The sequence below is a fragment of the Colletotrichum abscissum genome, assembly GCF_030869225.1.
Source record: "Colletotrichum abscissum strain IMI 504890 chromosome Unknown Scaffold_21.1, whole genome shotgun sequence".
NCBI classification, from domain to species: Eukaryota; Fungi; Ascomycota; class Sordariomycetes; order Glomerellales; family Glomerellaceae; genus Colletotrichum; species Colletotrichum abscissum.
The window spans coordinates 118,669-138,989 of record NW_026850110.1 but is presented as its reverse complement, the minus strand read 5'-3'; the positions used below and the strand labels follow the sequence as shown (position 1 = coordinate 138,989).

At 53.6% G+C, this 20,321-nt stretch overlaps 7 protein-coding genes across 7 annotated transcripts; 4 read left to right on the top strand and 3 right to left on the bottom strand.

The window, feature by feature from the left end:
- Window positions 1–3,015: 3,015 nt before the first annotated feature.
- Window positions 3,016–4,167, bottom strand: CABS01_08956 (inosine/uridine-preferring nucleoside hydrolase; the record flags this gene model as incomplete). Its single annotated transcript, XM_060542314.1, has 2 exons — window positions 3,016–4,000; window positions 4,061–4,167. 2 exons carry the CDS (start codon window positions 4,165–4,167, stop codon window positions 3,016–3,018), a joined length of 1,092 nt encoding a protein of 363 aa, XP_060400595.1.
- A 1,031-nt stretch (window positions 4,168–5,198) lies between these two features.
- On the top strand, window positions 5,199–6,897 carry CABS01_08955 (major facilitator superfamily transporter; the record flags this gene model as incomplete). The annotated part of the gene is made up of 3 exons (XM_060542313.1): window positions 5,199–5,375; window positions 5,439–6,716; window positions 6,769–6,897. 3 exons carry the CDS (start codon window positions 5,199–5,201, stop codon window positions 6,895–6,897), a joined length of 1,584 nt encoding a protein of 527 aa, XP_060400594.1.
- Window positions 6,898–7,808: 911 nt separating this feature from the next.
- On the top strand, window positions 7,809–9,476 carry CABS01_08954 (carboxypeptidase; the record flags this gene model as incomplete). Its single annotated transcript, XM_060542312.1, has 2 exons — window positions 7,809–8,040; window positions 8,092–9,476. The coding sequence occupies 2 exons, from the start codon at window positions 7,809–7,811 to the stop codon at window positions 9,474–9,476; spliced, it is 1,617 nt and encodes a 538-aa protein (XP_060400593.1).
- A 105-nt stretch (window positions 9,477–9,581) lies between these two features.
- Window positions 9,582–10,463, bottom strand: CABS01_08953 (uncharacterized protein; the record flags this gene model as incomplete). The annotated part of the gene is made up of 2 exons (XM_060542311.1): window positions 9,582–10,031; window positions 10,131–10,463. The coding sequence occupies 2 exons, from the start codon at window positions 10,461–10,463 to the stop codon at window positions 9,582–9,584; spliced, it is 783 nt and encodes a 260-aa protein (XP_060400592.1).
- Window positions 10,464–11,295: 832 nt separating this feature from the next.
- Window positions 11,296–12,205, bottom strand: CABS01_08952 (uncharacterized protein; the record flags this gene model as incomplete). Its single annotated transcript, XM_060542310.1, has 2 exons — window positions 11,296–11,807; window positions 11,893–12,205. 2 exons carry the CDS (start codon window positions 12,203–12,205, stop codon window positions 11,296–11,298), a joined length of 825 nt encoding a protein of 274 aa, XP_060400591.1.
- Window positions 12,206–12,925: 720 nt separating this feature from the next.
- CABS01_08951 (uncharacterized protein) lies at window positions 12,926–14,935 on the top strand (the record flags this gene model as incomplete). The annotated part of the gene is made up of 3 exons (XM_060542309.1): window positions 12,926–13,686; window positions 13,742–14,579; window positions 14,654–14,935. The coding sequence occupies 3 exons, from the start codon at window positions 12,926–12,928 to the stop codon at window positions 14,933–14,935; spliced, it is 1,881 nt and encodes a 626-aa protein (XP_060400590.1).
- Window positions 14,936–15,776: 841 nt separating this feature from the next.
- Window positions 15,777–17,528, top strand: CABS01_08950 (uncharacterized protein; the record flags this gene model as incomplete). Its single annotated transcript, XM_060542308.1, has 1 exon — window positions 15,777–17,528. One exon carries the CDS (start codon window positions 15,777–15,779, stop codon window positions 17,526–17,528), a length of 1,752 nt encoding a protein of 583 aa, XP_060400589.1.
- Between the last annotated feature and the right edge of the window lie 2,793 nt (window positions 17,529–20,321).

Genomic DNA, 20,321 nt, shown 5'->3' with positions numbered 1-20,321 from the left:
ATCGCTGGGTAAGGTGCCACGGTGCTAGCTGGGTTTTCGTTCCCTCGGCGGCTCTCGTATTTGCCCCGGCTTCTTGACAACGGCAAGCTCTTTTCAGTGTGTGAGTATCACTGATGGGTGTCGTGAAAGAGGCAACGGTTGTCCGCACGAGGTGGCAGCCCGTCTAGGGTGGTCGGTCTTGGCGATCACCCGCTTTCGAGGAACTGGGTTACAGACGAACGAATCCGAGTTCGTCCAAGAATTAAACTCGGCCTCCGAAGGCCCCATCGCCGCAACGTCGGCGATAGCCCGGTGGCATGAGACCCTGCCTTTCTCCACGACTGTCTAACAGATTCTCAGCGAGACCGGAAATTGGGCAGACTTTTTCGTTGTCTGGCTGGTCTGTGAGACTGGGACCGTTAGTCAAACAACTCTGAAGAGCGGGCTGGATCGCGTTCGGTTCTGTCTTTCCGGATTCTCCCCAGTTTTCTGATGGACACGATGCAGTATCCGTACCTGAACGGTTACTTTGGCTTGTTCCCGCGGAGGATCGGCGCGGGTTTGCGATTTGTGAGTTCGGTTAGCATGTGAATTGTTCGTTCGGTCTTTGAACGATTACTTACACAAAGCCGCCATGTCAACTTGCTCGGCTGCGGTGAAGTTTCAATCAGAGCACAGCAAATCCTGTTACAGAGTAATTGCATTCACAGTCCGGAAATCAAGCAAGCCGGAGCCTCGCGAAAAACTGGAATTTTCCAACCGTAGCCTACTTTTCTTCCTACAAATTCGAACTCTCATTGATGGAGATGGGTGGCAACAGCTTCGGCGCGCCGCGCAAAGAACCAGCGTGATCCGACACCATCCGGCGGGATATCCGGAATCAAGTACTCACAACCCATCCAGCTCCGCTCCAGCAATATCGATAGTCCCTCCCTAGCCGTTCTTCATCGTACCCTAAAAGTCTTGTCAGCCATCACGCCCTTGAAAATTCCGCCACCGCCCCGCCTCAGTCTCGATTCCTAGGGCTGCCGGACTTGCGACTGTGCTGTCGTTCACATCCAGAGAACCCCCATGAGGTGACTTGGCCCGATGCCGAGCAAACGGCTGGTACTTAGATGGTGGGATGGGCCATTGTCCGCTCTGAATCAGGCGTCTTGTGTGGCCGGATTCTCGGGCCAATGCCCTGGTTCAGTAGCCCATGGTGTCTGCCACGACCGAGGCAAGCCCTTGCTGGTCACGAATACTGGGGTTCTTCGTTCTGCTCAAGCTTGTAGTCAAGCCTCCTCGCGGTTATGGCGGCACAGCTGCAAGCTTTTGTCATCGTGTGAGACGACATGACTCCCATCCTCTTGAGTTCCGCGTCAATTGTGGTACAAAGCAAGTTGGGAAGGAGAAATGTATCTTATGGAAATTGGTGCTTCAATTCACTTATGCTCCCGCTCAAGAGATCAACTTCGTCACTAGGGATTCAACTATAAACGAGGTACTTGACACTTGCCAAGTAACCATTCATGAATTCGCCTCACACCACAGCCTATAAGTAGGCTTTGCAGAGGCAATCAGCTCGACTTCCATCACAAAGTTTTTAAACCAGGCTTAATGACTAACCAGAAGCCCGGCGCTCTCTTTCGGCCCAGGAAAGATGGAGACTTGCATCGTCTGAGTCCATTCTCAAGATGTAATACCGGGTAGACGCACCGGCAAAATCATTCCAGCCACCTATGGGTTTCCTGGAGGGACTTTTGCGCATGATCTCATTGGTACAGAATTCAAGCCAGGAGCCATGCAGGATCCTTTGCGAGAATAACCCGCTTTAGGTTCTGATGTGCCAGCTGAGGTGGGATGAGATCTGGCAGGGATTCTGTCTTTTCCTCGCCCAAGGACAAATAAATGGCTAGTAACTAGCTAGTCTCATTGTCAAGATTGCTACTGCTGCTTAATGGAGACCGTACTCTTTGTGTTTCTGTAAGATACAATGATAGAGCGCTTTTCCGTACAGGCTTGAGATGAATTAACAAACCTTCGTTTGCCTCAGCAATCGTGTTTGAGACCAATGAAATCAGTGAGGCTGCGGCAAGTTATATTAACAGAGCCAAAGACTCTCATTTCAGGTGTTGAAAGATTCCATGTGATAATTAGAGGAAGAATTTGGCTGGCTTGGGCCGAGACGACCGGGCACTTTTGACGATGGGGGAGATCCGCATGCGCGACCTGAGGTGGAGTGATGACGATACGATAACCTGACAGTATCCTGGGTAGCTTCGCGGTAGTAGACTACCAGCCCAACCTTCAATGCAGTTAGGAAACCCGGACTGCAAGCAGCAAATGTTGCCATACTTGATACCTGCACTGACAACTGTCATAACCAGCCAAAAAGATATTGTCAACTCTCAAACGAACCCAAACAGCCTTGGTTATTCACACCTGTGTTCTACATCTCTGATGAGAGTCTTACTCTAATCAACTGATGCCTTTACTCAATCAGATTTCCAATTAATTTCAGGAATTTGTCTGGTATCTCAGAAGGCGTAGTTGTTAGCCTTGTCTCCGAACCCCTACGCAAATGGATAGACTTCCGAAAAGTTGACAAACATTCTTGTTGATGGCGGCGACCCCGCCGCTAGATGTGGTAAAAAAAACTGCAATTCTGCAAAAAGAGACAGCGTCTGTTCACAATCTAGAGTTTGAATTTTTGGTTGTTGATTTCGGGTTTCAATAGCTTTAGGCATCTTTGTTCTCCTCAATGAGTGTCTTGAGTCCTCTCAACCAAAATACTTTCACCGAGAGAGAAATGTAAAGAAGCACCCCGAGTTTGTTCCATGATGACTAGATAACCCTGATATAAGCAGGTGTGACCACGGGGACCAATCTTAGAATTCCACACACGGTGAGTGAAACAGACTCTTGATGCAAGTTCCCCGTGGAAACCATAGTTTTCTGGCCGTGTTTCATGAATCTAGAACACAGCGAAGTCTGATATACGTAAATAGTTATATTGATAACCCGGGGTGACCTGCCATTCAGCGGCATCAAGCCTCATAACTCCACTCTTTCTGGTGGCTCCTGAGCTTGCTCGACTCTGCAATCACCAAACTTGGGGAGAATTCCAATAGGGTCGGAAGATCTCTTGGAAGACCGTGCTCCCTGCAAATACTGTCTATCCAGCTCCTCGCCGAGCTTGTCGGGGCTGACTGTAATTTCAAGCCAGTGCTGACTCGTAACGTTCTTGTCGTACACCCAGACATTACAACCGTTACACTTGCCTTCTCCATATAGAGTGACAGTATTGTATCCGTACTCGTTACCAAACTTGAAATACTCGCCGAGTCCCCCCACAGCATAAAGCATCGCAACGGGATCGAAAGACCACTGCGGCTGGTAATACGTGTAGAGTATATACGCCGCCCGTACAGGGTCAGTCTTGGGTCCGTGCGCCATGAGAGGACCGCCTGAGCGAACTGAGCCCCCGAGCTTGAAACCGGCGTAGACAATGGGAGTTGTCCAGTTGTGGATTACATGTGCTGTCTGATAGGGGTCATCGCCCCAAAAGTTGAATTCAAATCCGTTTGGGTAGTCCCCGCCCATGACGACGAGCTCCTTGACCTTGGTCTCGACTAATTCGGGGCCGGAAAGCGGGGACCGGGCATCTGCCGTGGAGTTGAGGAGGCCGGAGAGGTTGTGCAGGAAGCCGATGGAGGCTATCGTGACAGAGTCATCTTCTGCTTCGGAGAGTAGCTTGCGGTAGAGGTCGACGGGGTCCCAGGCTTCCTCGGCGTCGGAGATTCTTTTCGACCAATACGTCGCTAGCTTGCTCGCGAATTCGCCGGCCCGCTTGGCCCAGCTGTCGAAGAATGGGACATCGTTAAGCGGTCGCCGGGCACCGACGGGTACGTCAGCGTGATCATAATGGTTGAGAATCGCCGAAGCTGCTAGCACTGAATATGAGGATTGGGAGTTGATATTAACTCCTAGGAGGTTGACTTCTGGAGATGTGGCGGCGAGGAGAAGAGCCGCGGCATCGCTGGGGTGTATTAGAGAGGACTGGAATAAGTCCAGGCGGACATGAGCATTACAGACTTACTCGCAATCGCTGAATAGGTCGGTGTCGACTATGAGGTTCTTCTTTGCTGACGAAATAGTGGCGAAGACGAAGAACACAGTCAAGAGGCATGCAGTGATTCTCGACATGGCTCGGCCTTACCAAGAAAAGACCAGACGTCGGCTTCTCTGACTTGCGATGCATGGGCCAGTTTCTTGGCGCAAAAGGGGAGGTTCCTTTCACGATCATCCCATGTCTAGGGCCTTCACAGAGGAGAGCACAGGAGGGCGCGGGGAAGAGAGTGAGGTACGTAGACATAACCTGCCAGCTGCTGCCGACTGGGGTGAGATATAGCCAGCTGCCAGGGCTGATATGGTCGTGACTTGTTTTAGCGTCGCCATTGATCGCCTTCCCCGCCAGCCCGCTAACATCCGCTGTGGGCCGAAACATCCCATCCTTCCTCCGTCTTTGAAGCCAAACTTTAAGCCTCTCAGCTGTTTATGTGCTACCAGACTTGCACCGTTGGCATTGAAGCTTCACGCCAATGATCGGCCTTGCGGAGCTCTATACTCGGCGTGTCAGAAATACAACATACCTATTCATCTTCCGCGCGATGCCGTCGAACATGAGGGTGCGCTCTCTCCATCAAGCAATGTCGATGACGCACGAGGCATGTCTCTCCCCAAGCTCGGCTCAGGGATGCAACCAACAAATAAGGTACGGTCAGCTCGAACCGGACGAGACAATGCGCAGCCTGCCGGGTTACGAGCAGATCCCCCACACGTTAAACCCACCAGGATCGTTCGGTCCCCCTCCACCGTAGCAAAGCTGTAGTCAAACACTGGAACAAAGTGCGGATCGGCATGCGTTCCGACTGCCGTTTGGTCAGCAAAGCCAATCAAGACCGCAGAGACGCTTCACCGGACGGATTGCGCCATTCGAGCTGAGTGCGACGTGGGAGCTGCCGCCGTCTGAATACCTCGAGCCGTAACACCCAAAACCTACAAAGTGTGGCGACCGCGTTCTGTTCATATGGCTGGTCTCGGCTCTCCACAGTCAAGCCCTGAAACCTTCAAGACTCTTTGCTCATTTGGAAGGACGTCAAGATTGCCTCAGACAGGTTGTCTTCCGCGTCTTTTTGCAGTCCCTTTGTTCGAAAGACAGATAGAATCACATCGAGATGGGCACCGATACAGATCCCACGCGGAAGCTTGACACGGCGCAAAAGGTCGACTCACATTCTGGTGCAGCCCACGATGGCAGCATTGACATCCATGGCATTGACGATGCTGCCATCATTCCCAAAGGTGCTCTAGACCCTGTCTACGAGGCTAAAGCCCGTGTGCTCAATCGCGCTGTACGTTGCCGTCTGGGAATAACTTCAAGATCAGAGCACATGACCGCTGACTTCTGATTCCAGATTCAAGACATCGGTATGGGCTGGTACCAGTGGCAGCTCTTCATCGTCGTCGGATTCGGATGGGCAAGCGACAACCTTTGGCCGATAGTCACGTCGCTCATCTTCACTCCGATCACCAACGAATTCGGTCCTTCTCGTCCGCCTCTGCTTACACTATCGCAAAACATCGGCCTTCTGGCAGGTGCCATGTTCTGGGGCTTTGGCTGCGACTTGTTTGGGAGGAAAGTGGCTTTCAATCTGACCCTCGGTCTGACTGCCCTCTGGGGGATGGCCGCTGCCGGCGCGCCCAGCTTCGCAGGCATCGGCATCTTCGCGGCCTTCTGGTCGTTCGGCGTCGGGGGCAATCTCCCTGTTGATTCGGCCATCTTCCTCGAGTTTCTCCCAGGAACCCATCAATACCTATTGACAGTCCTTTCCATTGACTGGGCCATCGCCCAAGTCATTGCCACTCTCATCGCGTGGCCACTCCTCGGCAACCTCACCTGCCAAGAAGGCGCGACTTGCACCAAAGCCAACAACATGGGTTGGCGATACTTCTTGATCACCATCGGCGGCCTAACTCTGATCATGTTCTTGATTCGATTCGTCCTCTTTACCATCTACGAGTCGCCCAAGTATCTCATGGGTAAAGGCCGCGACGAAGATGCCGTCCGAATCGTTCACGAAGTTGCAAGGCGAAACGGGAAGCTCACGTCTTTGTCGATAGAGGATCTGAAGGCGTGCGAGCCCGAAGGATACGTCGCGCGCACCGATGCTGCCACAGCAGTCAAACGAAATCTGGAGAAGCTTGATCTTAGCCGGATCCGCGTGCTTTTCTCTACTCACCGGCTGGCTCTGAGTACCGGCACAATCATGGCCATCTGGGCGCTGATCGGTCTAGGGTATCCTCTCTACAACGCCTTCATACCCTACATCCAGGCCACCCGTGGAGCGGAACTGGGAGATGGCAGCACCTATTTGACGTATCGCAATAGTCTGATCATCGCGGTGCTGGGCGTGCCCGGAGCACTGCTGGGTGGGTGGCTGGTTGAGCTGCCTGCGCTGGGACGCAAAGGCACCCTTGCCATCAGCACCGTTGCAACCGGGGTCTTTCTGTACTGCTCGACGACGGCTATGACTAGCAATGCGCTGCTTGGCTGGAATTGCGCCTTTAACTTTTGCAGCAACGTCATGTACGCGGTGCTCTACGGCTTTACCCCGGAGCTCTTCCCCACTCCGCAGCGCGGCACCGGCAACGCGCTCACGGCGACCTGCAACCGCATCTTCGGGATCATGGCTGTAAGTGCTTTGTGCAAAGACTGGGAAATTAATGCTGACACAAAACCCGCAGCCCATTGTCGCTATGTTCGCCAATCTAAAGACATCGGCTCCCGTCTACACCAGCGGCGCGCTCTTCATCGCAGCTGGGCTTTTGGTGCTTATATTACCGTTTGAGTCGCGCGGGAAGGCCGCGTTGTAATCCGTTATTACCATCTAGAGGTCTCGTCAGTGTCTTACCTCTGACGGCACGTTAAACATAAATGTGACCTTTCTCACGCTGCCGAGCAAAGTATACAGTACCCGTCGGCCTCTTGACATGGGATTATTGCAATGATCATCGACACCGCGAGTCACCTTCATGGACTATTATTCAATCGTCAATGTCGGGACGAAGCCGCTCCTAAGTACCTTGTTATCGAAGAAAGTTAATTCTTTCTGAGTCAAAGCCGCTCCGGTACTCGGCCATTGTCCGCGGAGTTGGACAAATGCGTATCTATTGATCAACAAACTACACGGCCGTGTTCTTGGCGAACGAGGTTTAGAGAGCCTCCAACCCGAACATCGGCAACTCAACATGAACCCGTGGACCCATTGCAGTCTTTCGGAGTGATTCTATACGTCAATGGCAGAAAGCATATCTCGCTACGGGGGGCCCAAAGTCTTGGCGACATGGCCACTGCCCACCGTTATCTGCACCCACGGGGATTCCCCCGCTTTCCCCTCATCTTTTCTACTGAGCTGCCTCATCCAGTTTCGTTGCCAATGCTCACACTAATTCAAATCGGACCTACAATGAGAGCCTTGATGCTTTTCAGTATCCCACTGCCGGTCAGCATCGGCAATTCCTCCGACATTGGTTGAATTATTGACCATCGACTCCGGAATGAGATCAGCCAAGCCAACGGTCATGTCAGGAACCGTCCCGCTCCACGCGTTGACGAGCCATTTTGCGCTGCGTGATGCTACGTTGCCCCATCGCGACTTTGGTGCCTTGCGAGAATAAGAGGGCTGTCAAAAGGGACGAAGCCGCCCTGCTTTGGAGCAAATCTGTCACGGTTTTGCTTCGTTTTGGTACTGATCGGCTTCTCACAACTCACGTTGTCCTACACAATGGTCGCTGCATCTCGCCTAAGCCTGTTTGGCTTGTCCCTACTCTCATCTGTCCAGGCGGCCAAGTATGGATACAACCACGTAACTGTGCGAAAGGACACGGACATCGTCGCCGCCAACTTCAAGGATATCGAGGGCGTCGATCTGCTGTCGCCTGCATTCTTGACCCCGGAAACCATTCCTGCAGGCTTCTCTGATGGCACGCAGGGCCCGACAGATGACAACCTTCTTGGTGAGCTTTCCACGAGCAGCTTTGTCTGACCGGTGGCTAACAGTTCCAAAGACTCTTTTGTTCAAGACTTGGCCGACAAGAACGACTGGATGACTTACAACAAAGCCAACTTCACCTCGGAGGAAGGCCGCCCGTTTCCTTACCTTCATCTGTCTTCGACAAAGCTGTCTCGTAGAGTTTCAAACTCGACTGGCAAGGTCCGGGTTTGGGTCCAAGGCGCTGTGCACGGAAACGAACCAGCCGGCGATCAGTCGCTTTTGGCTCTCCTCGGGGCCCTAGACGCGAACCAGACATGGGCCGCGTCGCTCCTAGAGAAGCTCGACATCGTCATCCTGCCTCGGTACAACCCGGATGGTGTTGGCTACTTTCAGCGCACTCTGGCCACCAACTATGATCCCAACCGCGATCACGTCAAGCTCGCCCGCAAGCAAACCCGCGACATCAAGACCCTCTTTGGCGAGTTTGCTCCCCACGTCGCTATCGACATGCACGAGTACAGCGCGACTGCCCGCTACGGAAGCTACTACCATGCCGCCGACGGCCTCTTCTCTGCCGCCAAGAACCTCAACATCCACCCGGACATTCGCACGCTGTCCGAGGAGGTCTTTGCCAAGAACATTGGGTCGGCCATGGAGGCCCGAGGCCTTCGCTGGGAGCCGTACGTGACCGGCTCCACAAGCACCAACCCGGCTTTCAAGCCCACCTTCGCCGAGGCCGGCTCGGATGCAAAGATTGGTCGCAACGCCATGGGCCTTACGCAGTGCGTCACTTTCCTCATCGAGATGCGCGGCATCTTCCTCGCGGACCAGGAATTCCAGCGCCGCACCGTAGCCGGCCTGACCATGGCCTCGAGCATCATCCAAACCGCCGCCGACAACGCCGAGAAGGTCTACACGACCATCGAGTCCTCCATCGCCGACTTTGCCTTTTCCACCTCGGAGATCATCGTCACAGACTCCTCGCCGCTCGTCCAGCGCACGTTTAAAATGGTCAATATCAACAACGGCTCCGTCACCGACGTGCCCATCAACTTTCGCTCCACCACGCCCGTGACGGCCAACATCACCCGCGCCCGCCCCGAAGCCTACCTCATCCCCGTCGCATGGGCCGATCTCGCCGAGCGCCTGCGTGTATCTGGTCTCGAGGTCGAGACACTGAGCGAGCCGTATGTCGGCACTGTGGAGGCGTATGACATCACGTCAGCCGTGTTTGAGACGGAGTACTACGAGGGCGTTGTGCGCGCTACTGTGACGACGGAGGCGCTAACCAAGGAGGTGAATCTGCCTGCTGGCAGCTTCCTTGTAAGCACAAGGCAGAAGAATGCTGCTCTTGCGTTTATGGCTCTCGAGCCGGAGAATGTTGATTCGTACGCTAGTTTTAACATCGTTCCTGTTGAGGCTGGGGATGAGTACCCTATCTACAGGGTGTTGGCATGATTGCGCCAATTGGGATGATAGACACATTATTAATACAATCATTGAATGGCATCTTACTGTCGAAAACAGTTCCAACTAAGCCCTCTTTATTGGAAACGTGATACATCACGCGTTAATCTTCCCCCGCCACTCAATCACCCCAACATCCTCCTTCCCCGTCATGAACCGCACCCCACACCTCAGCAACTCCGCCAACACCTCCATCTCTTCTTCATCCCGAGGGCCGTAGACCATGAGATACGAATCCGCCAAATGCAACCTGTTTGCCAGGAACGAGCCCTTGGGTAGGGAGAGGCGGTGACGCTCGGCCCAGCGTTTTTGGATGGCTAGTTTGGCGTCGGCGGGGGAGAGGTAGAGGTGGATAGAGAAGTCTGTGTGGTGGTGGGCTATTTCGCCGCGGGCTATGACGGGGGTGGATGAGGATGAAGATGAGAGAGAGGAGAGGATTTGGGGGTGGAGGAAGAGGGCTGGGTTGTTTCGTTCGTAGAGGGAGAGCTTTGTGGTTAGGAGGGAGGGGTTTTGGGTTACCGCGTTGGCGAAGAGGTTTTCGATGAACTAAAACAATGTCAGTAGATTCGTTCATACCTTAATGAAGCTCATCTCTGAGAGAGTGGGACAATTTTCATGTTCCGGGCATGATGACATGGTACTCACCCCTCTCATCTTCTCCGGCGCATGCTGACTCAACTGCCGATGCGGCACGATCCCGCCCAACTCCGCCCTCTCCCCCTTTCTCTCAGGTAGATCCCGGATCTCGGCGTGGGATCCGTGGTCTGGGTAATCGCCCGTCCAGGTGGCTGAGCTTTTGGAGAGGGCAAAGGGGCGGAGGCCGAGGGTGACGAGGAGCCAGCCTAGGGCATTGTGCGGGACGCCGCCGGGGCCGAGGGCGATGTAGGCGCGGTAGTCGCGGTAGGCTGCCCAGAGGAGGAGGGGCGTTGCGAGGGTGGTGAGGAGGGTTGTGAGGGGGGTAATTGAGGGTTGTGACATTTGGTTGTATGTGTGAGGTTTGGGGTTTGAGTAAATGACAGTTGTGAGATGAGTGGTAAGATCGTTGAATGCTACGTGAAATTATTATGGTGAGTATGGAGTGAGTACGGAGTGAGTTGAATGAGTGATAATGAGGCTGAGACGAGAGACGTTCGGGGATTTTGGGGAAGAGCGGGCGGGAGATCCGGGGAAGTGGGGTTAGTCAGCCGGAGGACCGTGCAAATGCATGTGGCCGGATGCCGAGGAAGACCTCTCTCCATCTACTCGCTAAGCAACCTTAGCTTTTCTCACATAAATGATAGGATCAGACGCGGTTCTCTGCAGCTGCGGATCGGTAGATATGTTTTACTTGAGACTTCTGGAATGGTGTATGGAAGGTAATGAGCGACTCGGTCAGATCTGAACTACAAAGAAATCGTTGACATGGGCAGGGTAAAAGAACGTGTTGAGCAGCAATCCAATATTCAAAACCACGAAGCCAGCCACACACCCAACTCATATATCGCAGAACCCACGGCGCATGCCGCAGACTTGATCTTCTCCCACACCCAGGAACAAAACACACCTATCTTCTCCCAAGCCCATGCAAGCTTGGCCCTGAGCCACCTCCACAGTTGTGCCCAATCAATCAAATACGTAGACCCAGCTGCTGCTGCTCCGAGGCCCACGCCGGCGCAACAAGCCGCCCCAGCAACACCAGCACTGAAATGGCCGGTTGCTAGAAAGAATCCCAGGGGTCCAGAGATGAACACGCCGCTCATGTTGGCCCAAACGACACCACCTGCTTCGACGGTCGTAGCTGCCAGTCCTATGATGGCAGCAAATAATGCCTTCAACGTGTCGAGTCCGCCACGACCACCGCGAGGGTTGAACTCTCTGCTGAGACAGACGTGCCTGAGGACTTCTGGAACTCTGACATTTTCCTTTCGATCTTCGCGAGTTTCTCCTCTTCTTCAACTGTTACTGCGGTATTCCCTCTGAAGCACACAGTGTTCAGAGCACTCTGCATTAAATCGGCAATGGCCTTCAGAGCCGGGTAATAAATACCGGGGTCGGGCAGATAGACATGGCTGCCGACCCTATCGTAACCCCAGCGATGGACAGGCGAGTCACAGAATGTCGATTTCTCGTCGACGAGAAGTTTGCATGGTATGTTCCCCCGAATGGCGCCGTAGATTCGAACGGTGAACTCCTCGATGACGGAGGTGACCTGATAGTAGATTGATTCGATGGCAGAGCTGACGACGATGTGAAGTTGTGTGAATTGGGAGCGACGTTTGTTGTTGACCTCTTTCTCAATGGTATCTTGGAGTGCGCTTGGTCCGCAGATGAAGATGCGTCGAGCTGGATGCACAATGGGCAAGTGAGTTAATGATACGAAGTCTACCTCGAAAATTTCGCAAGTATCGTGAAGGAGGGTGTCTCTTACCGCGTCTCGAGCTAGACATGCTCTGTCTACTGTCCTTCATATGCTGTTCCTGCTTGGGATGGACCACAGCAATCACCAAGGCATCTTTCTGTTTGACCCCATGCGCGCATTTTGACCATATGACCATGGCGTCTTTTTCGTAGGCTTGACTCATGGGGACTGACGAAGGAATCTTTGTCGATGGCTGAGTTGCTTGGCGAGGAACCATCGAGCTGTTCTGTACCATTGGAGGTGTGCGTGTTGGGATCTTTCCTGTGAATGCCGGCTTACCCCTGGAAACAGGCTTTCTCCGAGATCTAGATGCCTTGGTCATGACTTTTACGAAAGACTGATGTAGATGGATGAGTTGTATGATGTAGGAAGAATGAGAGTGAAGATTATATTGTTATTCATGGAGAGGACTGCTCAACAACCCCCTTTTATAGATGACTTCTTAGTGTGGCTTGACCTCGTTATCGACATGGCGATGAGTTTACTCACTGCGTTGATTCATGTGACTGTTCTATGATCTAGGCTCTCGACAGGGAGCGCGAGAAGAATACTCAGGTACAGCCGAAGGGCAACCGCGATAGCCACGTTGGTCTCACAAAGGTGGGGATGGTATGCACCTATTGCAAGAGGGTTTAAGATCGATCCAATGAATACCAGCCGTTTCCTGCTGGGCGGCGCATCGTGCGCCCGCGCCCACACGCAGGAAACCGGCTTGCATATGAGGGTTTAGGAACGATCCAATCATCTCAAAAGCACAGCGGGCATCTCGACGAACCAACCCCACCAAAGCTTGCCAAAAATGAGGCTGTTATGGCGGACAGGTTTTCTGACTGCTTGCACCGTTACACACAAAAGGACCCAACGCACTCTGTTTTCCTCCATTTCAATGCTCTGGCAACCTAGAATTGCATCACTCTTCGTTCTTGGCCTCGTGTGAGGTCTGCATCTTTTTGCTACGTTACACTTGATGACCATGGATTAGGCACCGAGTGACTCGTTCCAAACCTCCTTGCCGTGTGACAAGCCACCGGAGGCTCATGAAATGGCTTCGGAACATTATTACCAAGCACTTGAGAATCAGCTCATCCAACACCATTCATGGGGCTATGCGGACCATGTTCTCTCAATTCCCTCGCAGAATGGGACTGTCTTCTCAGAAACACCTCTACAGTCCGGCAACTATGCTGAGGGTTATCTACCTGCTAACTTGGAAGCGTCTGCCAACCACATGCTCCTCTCCAACGCAAACTTTGAGAGCGACATCGGTGCCATGGGGTTATCTGATCTCAATGTAAAGACCGCTGATCATGTAACAGACATGATTATTCCTCGGCACCATGACAATCCATACGCTTGGGGTTCACCAGAAATGATTCCTCAAGAAGTCGAAATGGATTATTCTGCTTTCATGATGCTCGATGACTCCTCTGCCATCAACGTTGGTTTACATGAAAGTAGCGGGTCGACCACCTTCCATGAACAATGTTCAGCATCGAATGCCATGATGTTATTTCCAGGAACTTCGGTATCTTTCGCTGGGCCATCAGATACTCGGCAGATGAGCTACGTTGAGCCAACGACAATATGCGAAGACCAAGCGATTCTAAACAATGTCACTCCACTACCTAAATCTCAACGGCCAGCAAGCCGAAAGACAATTCGCAGCGCGAAGAAGGTATCCCACTCTGATACTAAATGGGATGAGCTTCGAAAAGATCATCTCAATCGCCTCTACATCAAGGAGAATCACACCCTGGATGAAGTAGTCTTTGAATTGGCTGCTATCCACAATATCGAGATCGGGTACGTTGCTCAGTCCCCTCCATGCAAAAACGAGTTGCTTACCAAACCCCATCAGGAAGTCTACAATCGAGAGACGACTCAAAGACTGGCCGGAATTCTCAAAAAATAACGTCAGCCAGCAGCACCAACAGGAGGGCGTCTCGACGCGCCGACGTACTGCATCGGCATTGATGTCCTTGGGACCAAACTCCACCTCCCCTTTTGCACAGTTTCCATTTGTCTCTCTGAATACCACAAGACGACAAGCCGAAGTCGAGAGAATACGGGAACTATCCCCCGCTACCTATCTCCACCAGGAGAGGATGTTCCACGCGCTAGATCAGCTCGTCAAAGGTCTTCTCGCCGCGGGCAAGAAAAGCTGGACAGTCGACCCAATACGACCCATCTCCTTCATCGCACCAAACAGTAGCGGCCGTACAGAACATGCGTTGACGACACGTCGTCCACCAACCTCACAAGACTGGGAACCTCTCGTCGAAAAGTGCCGCGGCATGGCGACCCTCGCAGAGACATCGCAATTCAGCGAACTCCGGTCAGTATTCGGCAACGTCCTGGCATTGACAAAGCAAATGGTACAGATCTGCGCCCCAGATTTCCTCGTCTACTTCTGGAAAATCTGCATCGCCCTCTTCCAAGTCCGCATCGGAGGCCGGAAAGACTACCTCTGCCTGCGCCTCTTCCTTCACAACCTCGGCGCCCACCTTACGAGATCCCCCGCGGTCGGCGCGCACCACGCCGTCACTGTCTTCACAGCGTCGCTGATCGGCGTCGTCGAGTCGGAGCCGCTCGACCTCAAGGTCACGCTTGGCCTGGCGTACTGGAAGGCCATCCACGTGCTCGCCAGCCTGCTGGGCGGCGACCACGCTATCGTGCTGAACATGACGACCCACTGCGTGCGGCACTGGCCGGGCCGGTTCACGCCGCAGAAACACGTTCTCGAATCTGCGGATGAAAAGCTCCTGTCCAGGGAATCCTCGGCTCCGTGGGCGCTATCGGAAAGGATATCTCGTTGCAGCTGGACTATCTGCGCACCGTGTCTGCGAAGAAGAACTACGCCCCGGACGTCATACAGCGGGCAGACGAGCTCTGCAGGATCACCCGAGATATCAGCCTGAGCAAGGCAACTACGGGCCGCCTGAAAACGACCGTCACGACTCGAGCCTTTGATTTCGCGACGGAACTGCTGACGGCGCACCACCTAGAGGCAGCAAGCCACGCGCGCGACGGGGATTCCGTGGAGGCCAGTTAGGCAGTGGCATTCGGCCTTCTCAACACGGCGATAGAGATCTTCCGAGAGGGAAGCCTCGAGTGCCAGATCCGCGCTGTCGCGTTCTCGAAGCGGTTGGAGGTCCACCTGAGGGCATCGGGCCGGAAGAAACAGGGGCTGGATGAGAAGGGTCGAGGACGAGATGTGCGGCTCGCCATCAAACGGGCTGTGATGGAGCCGTCCTGGGAGCCAAGTTTCACACCCACGGTGAGGAGATCATCACGTCCTCGAGCGTCGAGCAAGGCGGCTTGGGCGGCTCAGAAGCGCCGAACCCGCGTGGAAAGCCGGGATCATCTAGTGTGTATGCTCCAGGCGGAGAGTCGCACGCGGATCTCTACGTGAGCCTGATAGGCGAGCTTAGTCGGGACGTTTGTTTCTGAGAGCTTTGTCAGAGAGGTTTCTTTGTGATGTTGAGATATTTACCACTCGGAATAATGGACAGCTTTTGCTCCGCATTGAGAAAGGATTGTATAATCCCATTGTCCCTGGTTCAATTACTTTGATGTGCTGTCCATCGTCCCAATTATTCTCACTTTGGCTTCTTTGACAGATTCAATGAGATCTGTGGCAAGCAAACTGCTCGGCAACATACTTGCAAAGAGAGGAAAACAGCAAACACTCACCTCCTTAGTTCATTCCGCCATCGGGAGAAAGTCATTAGTACGATATCAAGGTAGATAAAATTGAGACTTAGACGCACAGAATTATCATGCCAAACACAAATCGTCCTCTCATTCCAAATCCTCTATTGCGCCTCAAGTTCACACTGCAGTAAGCACAGCCAGGCCGCTGGATACTCTTCACATAAAACACTTATATCACAATGGACCAACTCAAAAAGCTCACCCGCAAGGTAAAAGCATCCATCACCGACAGCCCCCCTTCCTCCCCCGAAGAACCCCCTCGATCCTTCTTCAACACAACCCCTCCCCCGCTCCTCCGACGCGTCTCCAACCGCCTCGCAACAGGTCTCAAAGACCTGACAGACCGCGGCCCCCCTTCCTCTCCCTCCTTCCGCCCTCCCCAGAACGAATCCTCCTCAAGCATAGTCCCCGTCATCCGAAGCCTATCCCGCCGCGGCGCCGGCGGCAGCGGCAGAAACAGACCGATCCCCCACCTCCCATACCGCATCCCGGACCCGGATCCCATGGCCCCGCTAGGCGGCGGACGATCCACGAACCCGGGGTCCGTGAAGCACATCCGCGATAAGTTTGTCCGGTGGACGGCGCGTCCGGGCGGAGAGTACGACGCCCGCTGGAAGGGCGCCTGTATCCCGACGGGCGAGCACGTCTCGAAGATGCTGGAGTGGTATACCCAACGTGACGTCTACGAGTTCCCCTTCATCGGCACCGTCACGCGGATGAGCTGCGGCGCGACAAACGCGTTCTACTTTGTCGAGTTCGAGCCCACTTCCAGGCCCGTCGGCCAGGGTAAGTCGCCGCCGCTCCCGCGACAGGTCATCCTCAAGCTCAGCCTGCCTGTGTGTCCCCACGAGAAGCTCGAAGCCGAGGTTGCGGCGATGGTGTTTGCTAGGCAAGTATCCCCGGCCGTGGTTCCTCAGATCCTCGTGTTTGACTCCATCGGGAGGAACCCGCTCGGGTTGGAGTGGATGATTATGGAGGTGCGTACCGGATTCCCTTTGCTCAGTGCCTTCGAGGAGAACTACATCCTCGCGGCGCACGACCTAAACATGGCTAAGCAGGATACCGGGTTGGAAGGGTTCGGGGACATATCGCCCGAGACGATGCCGTCCCTGAGCGACGAGGACACGAAGGCCATTGCGAGGGAAGTGCAGCTGGTTCTTTCGAAGTTGCAGAGCTCTCTACCGACCATCCCCAAGAACCAGGTGAGCATCGGGAGTCTTCGCATCGATTGGTCAAAGAAAGAGTTCTTCACCGGACCGATAGTCCACCCTCACTTCTACAGCCGTGACAGATACTGGCAAGTGCGGAACAACGGGCCTTTCAGATACATCGAAGATTACATTGATGCCTACACTTCGGTCTGGGAGCCCGAATTCAGAAGCCATCCCGAAATCAAAGTGCGTATAGGGAAGTTGCGAGAGATAGCCCGGGCAATGACAAGCCGTGTTAGGTTCAGTGTCCCCAATCCGATTCAAGTCGAAAGTACTGGTGGCAGCGTGGATGGCTGGCCTGTGAGTTTAGTCCATCCTGATCCTCACCCAGGTAACATTCTCTTCAACGGAAACCGGAAATTGGCAAGCATCATGGGTTGGGAGGATGCGGTCTTGATACCAGCGCCGCTGCGAAACCTGCCCGTGGCATTGGATTGGGCGATGCAACTCCACGGAGTGACTGATGCCATTGATCCCATGCAGGTGAATGTGCTTGAGGCTTTGCCCATTCGTACAGAGCGAGTACTACTGACATTGCAGGAATGGGCGAAGAGACATGTCTCCGAATCACTAGAACCCGTGATGAATTTTCAAGGAGGGGTCGATGCCTCTTTCCAAGCATTGAAGATAGCCTGCGAGGAGATGATGCGGCAGAGAAGTATAGATTGGATTGAGCGTGTCCATTCCCAGCTCGTTGGCCAGTCTCATAGGGAAAGGTAGGTCAAGTCTTGCGTGGACAGAAGGCGTGGATAGGGTAGAAGTTCATAGACAAACCAACATTCTGACAATCATGCAAGAGGTTCTATCAGACCGACATGCAAAGTGATGCGGAGCAAGGGTGTAGATAGCCTCACACTGTGTGAGAAATACTGCGCCACATCAGTGTAGTCAGATGAATGAGATCGAAGTAGATCTCGGGGGACGGCTGTTAGGAGGAGGTGCTCCGGGGCCCATGCATCCATCACATTGAGAATAAATAAGGCTTGGCAAGGTATCCTTGTGAGTTCGTGGGGCCATCAGCCGCGTAAATCAAAATGGGGGTAATGACAGGGATGGCAATGGAGATGTGGTGGTCTGTAAAAGATTGCTTCACTTGATGCCAAATCCTGAGTCTGGTGACAGTTCATGAACCTTGGAACAGGGCAGACAAAAGCAAAGCGGCCGTAATGTAGAGGCTTCGGGCCGCTCGAACGTTAGAAGGGAGATTGCAGGCCAAAGGAAATGAGTTCATGGTTTGGTGATGCAGTGGCGTACCGAAAGACAGAAGAATGGCGTCACAGGGAGCTGAGGTATCCGTGAGGTGCATCGCACTAATGACCGGGCCTTGACGTCATGGATTGCAGGCTGGTGCTTTTTTGGGGGCTGGCCGCTGGTGGGTGGTGTGTGTTTGACTGTTTGCCGGTCGATCGCGATTCTAAGAAGGAGAAGGAGAAGTATGAAGAAAAAAGATAGAGGAAGACGCTATGCCATGTGTAGCGTGCTAGGTAGGCCACTAGGGAAGAAGAAGATGGCGCGCATCAATGAGATGCGTGGATGCCAAAAGAAAATGATGACAAGAGACCAGATCTTGATAGAAGTGAGATGGGGAGATGGGGGACAGCTGGACAAGCACCTGAGAGCTCACAGACTTGTCATTGACAAACCTGGACTCGACAGGGCTTGAACACGTCTAGACTAGGCGATTACGTGTCAGTGGCCCGTAGCGGCATCCACCGCGTGACGAATTGGGAGCATTTGACAGCAATAAAGTGACAGAAGGGGAGGTGATCGTTGGGCGATGTCGTCTGAGCAAGGCTTGAACGGGTTGCGATGCCGTTGCCAATGTGCCAATGATTGGCAATGCAGAATGCAGAATGCCATGGGTTCAAGGTCGGGTTAGGTTAGGTTGATGGAGCATTGGAGAGAGCCTGGAGACTGGAGTCCTGGGACGCGGCACCTGCCAGATCCTTGCATCAGTTTATTCCGAATGCCGTGATGATCCCGGCCTTGGCGCGTATTGTTTGATGAATGGGGAGTGTGGCGTATTTGGCGAATTGAGCAAGTATTGAGGGATGCCAGATTGTAAAGGCCTAGACGTTCTGTGGCTGTGGAGGAGAAATCATCGAGTGTGGCCGGGGTTGAGTGAGTGTGTGAGTGTGATTGAAACGCAGAGAGCATGCTGATGTTGCAGCCCTCGCGCAGCTCTTGGGATGCTTCGGATGCATCTGGTTGGGAGGACGGTTACATTTTGCGGAAAGGATGAGAATGCATAGGGAATAATCTCTAGAACTGGTGAGACGTTGAGCAAATCATCGGTGAAAAACTGAACAGCGGCCATCGTTCAGCGGGAGGCAGAGACATGTTTCTTTCCCGGCTTAGGCTCCTGCCTCCCGTCGTCTTTCTGTTGGTTGGTCAATGGATAATGGCAGGGAAGGAGCAAGGATGGGGAGGGAGGAAGGAAGGAAGGAGGAGGACGGGAAAGGCTAGAACCGAGCTCAAGTGGAGCCAATCAAGCACCATCGGGTTCCCCATGTCGCTTTGTAGCGTTGTACCTCCTTCCGCTGCATGTTCAAAAACCCAAGCGCGGAAAGAGACAGACGGTTAGCGTGAGAATGCCTGTCGCGTCCAGACCCGCGCTTTCGTTGACATGACGACATGGGCCAACACCACGCCATTTACATCGAGGATACAAACTTGTTGGAAGTTGCGATGGGCTGCTGAAACAGTCGGAAATCCCATGTGCCTATGTACCGCTACCGCTGCAGTCCCCTCATGGCCTCCGCCAAGGCAGCGTGTCATCTCGATCCAGTCCCAGAGTGGGCAGAGTGGTGTTTGAGACACAACAAATCAACGGGATATTGGACAGGGCCTTGGGCCATCCACACCGGCGCACGCAGCTCGCAGCAGTGCAGCCCCCAGCACATCCCTTCTGCATCCCTTCTGCATCCCGTCATATCCTGGCGCACATCATCAAGTCAGGTCGTCCAAAGATGCCAGAGTCCAATTAGCGGTTCACGAGCTCGACAGACGGTTTGTTCGACAGCTGTCTATCTAGCCTGATTGGCACCTGATGGGGGAATAGGGCAGATGATAATGGGACAGAGGATAGCATCCTGGGGATCGGGACTTGGGAGAAAGACAGTTACCACTTCCGAACACAGCAGGGAGACTCTATGGTGATACGAGGCATTGACTTGAATAGCGTCCGAATAGTCGAGCTATCCACCGTTGACAATTTCAGACAGCGCCTAGCACCAAACTCTCCTAGGTGATCTGATATCCGTACCGAGTAGTGCGACAGAGATCCCATCACGAGGGGAGGCTGGGAAACGGTTGTCTGAGAAGCAGCCGCCCGGACGCTTGTACTTCGTACTGTACATGTGCCAACTTGCCATGCTCCCAATCGACCAACCTACCTATCCTACATCGGACCATTTTGCAACAATAAAGGAGCCCGACGGTCGCGAACAGCGGCGGCTGTGTGGTGCGGAAGTTGGCAGGAGTCTAGACCGTATTTTTCAAAAGTCTGCATCA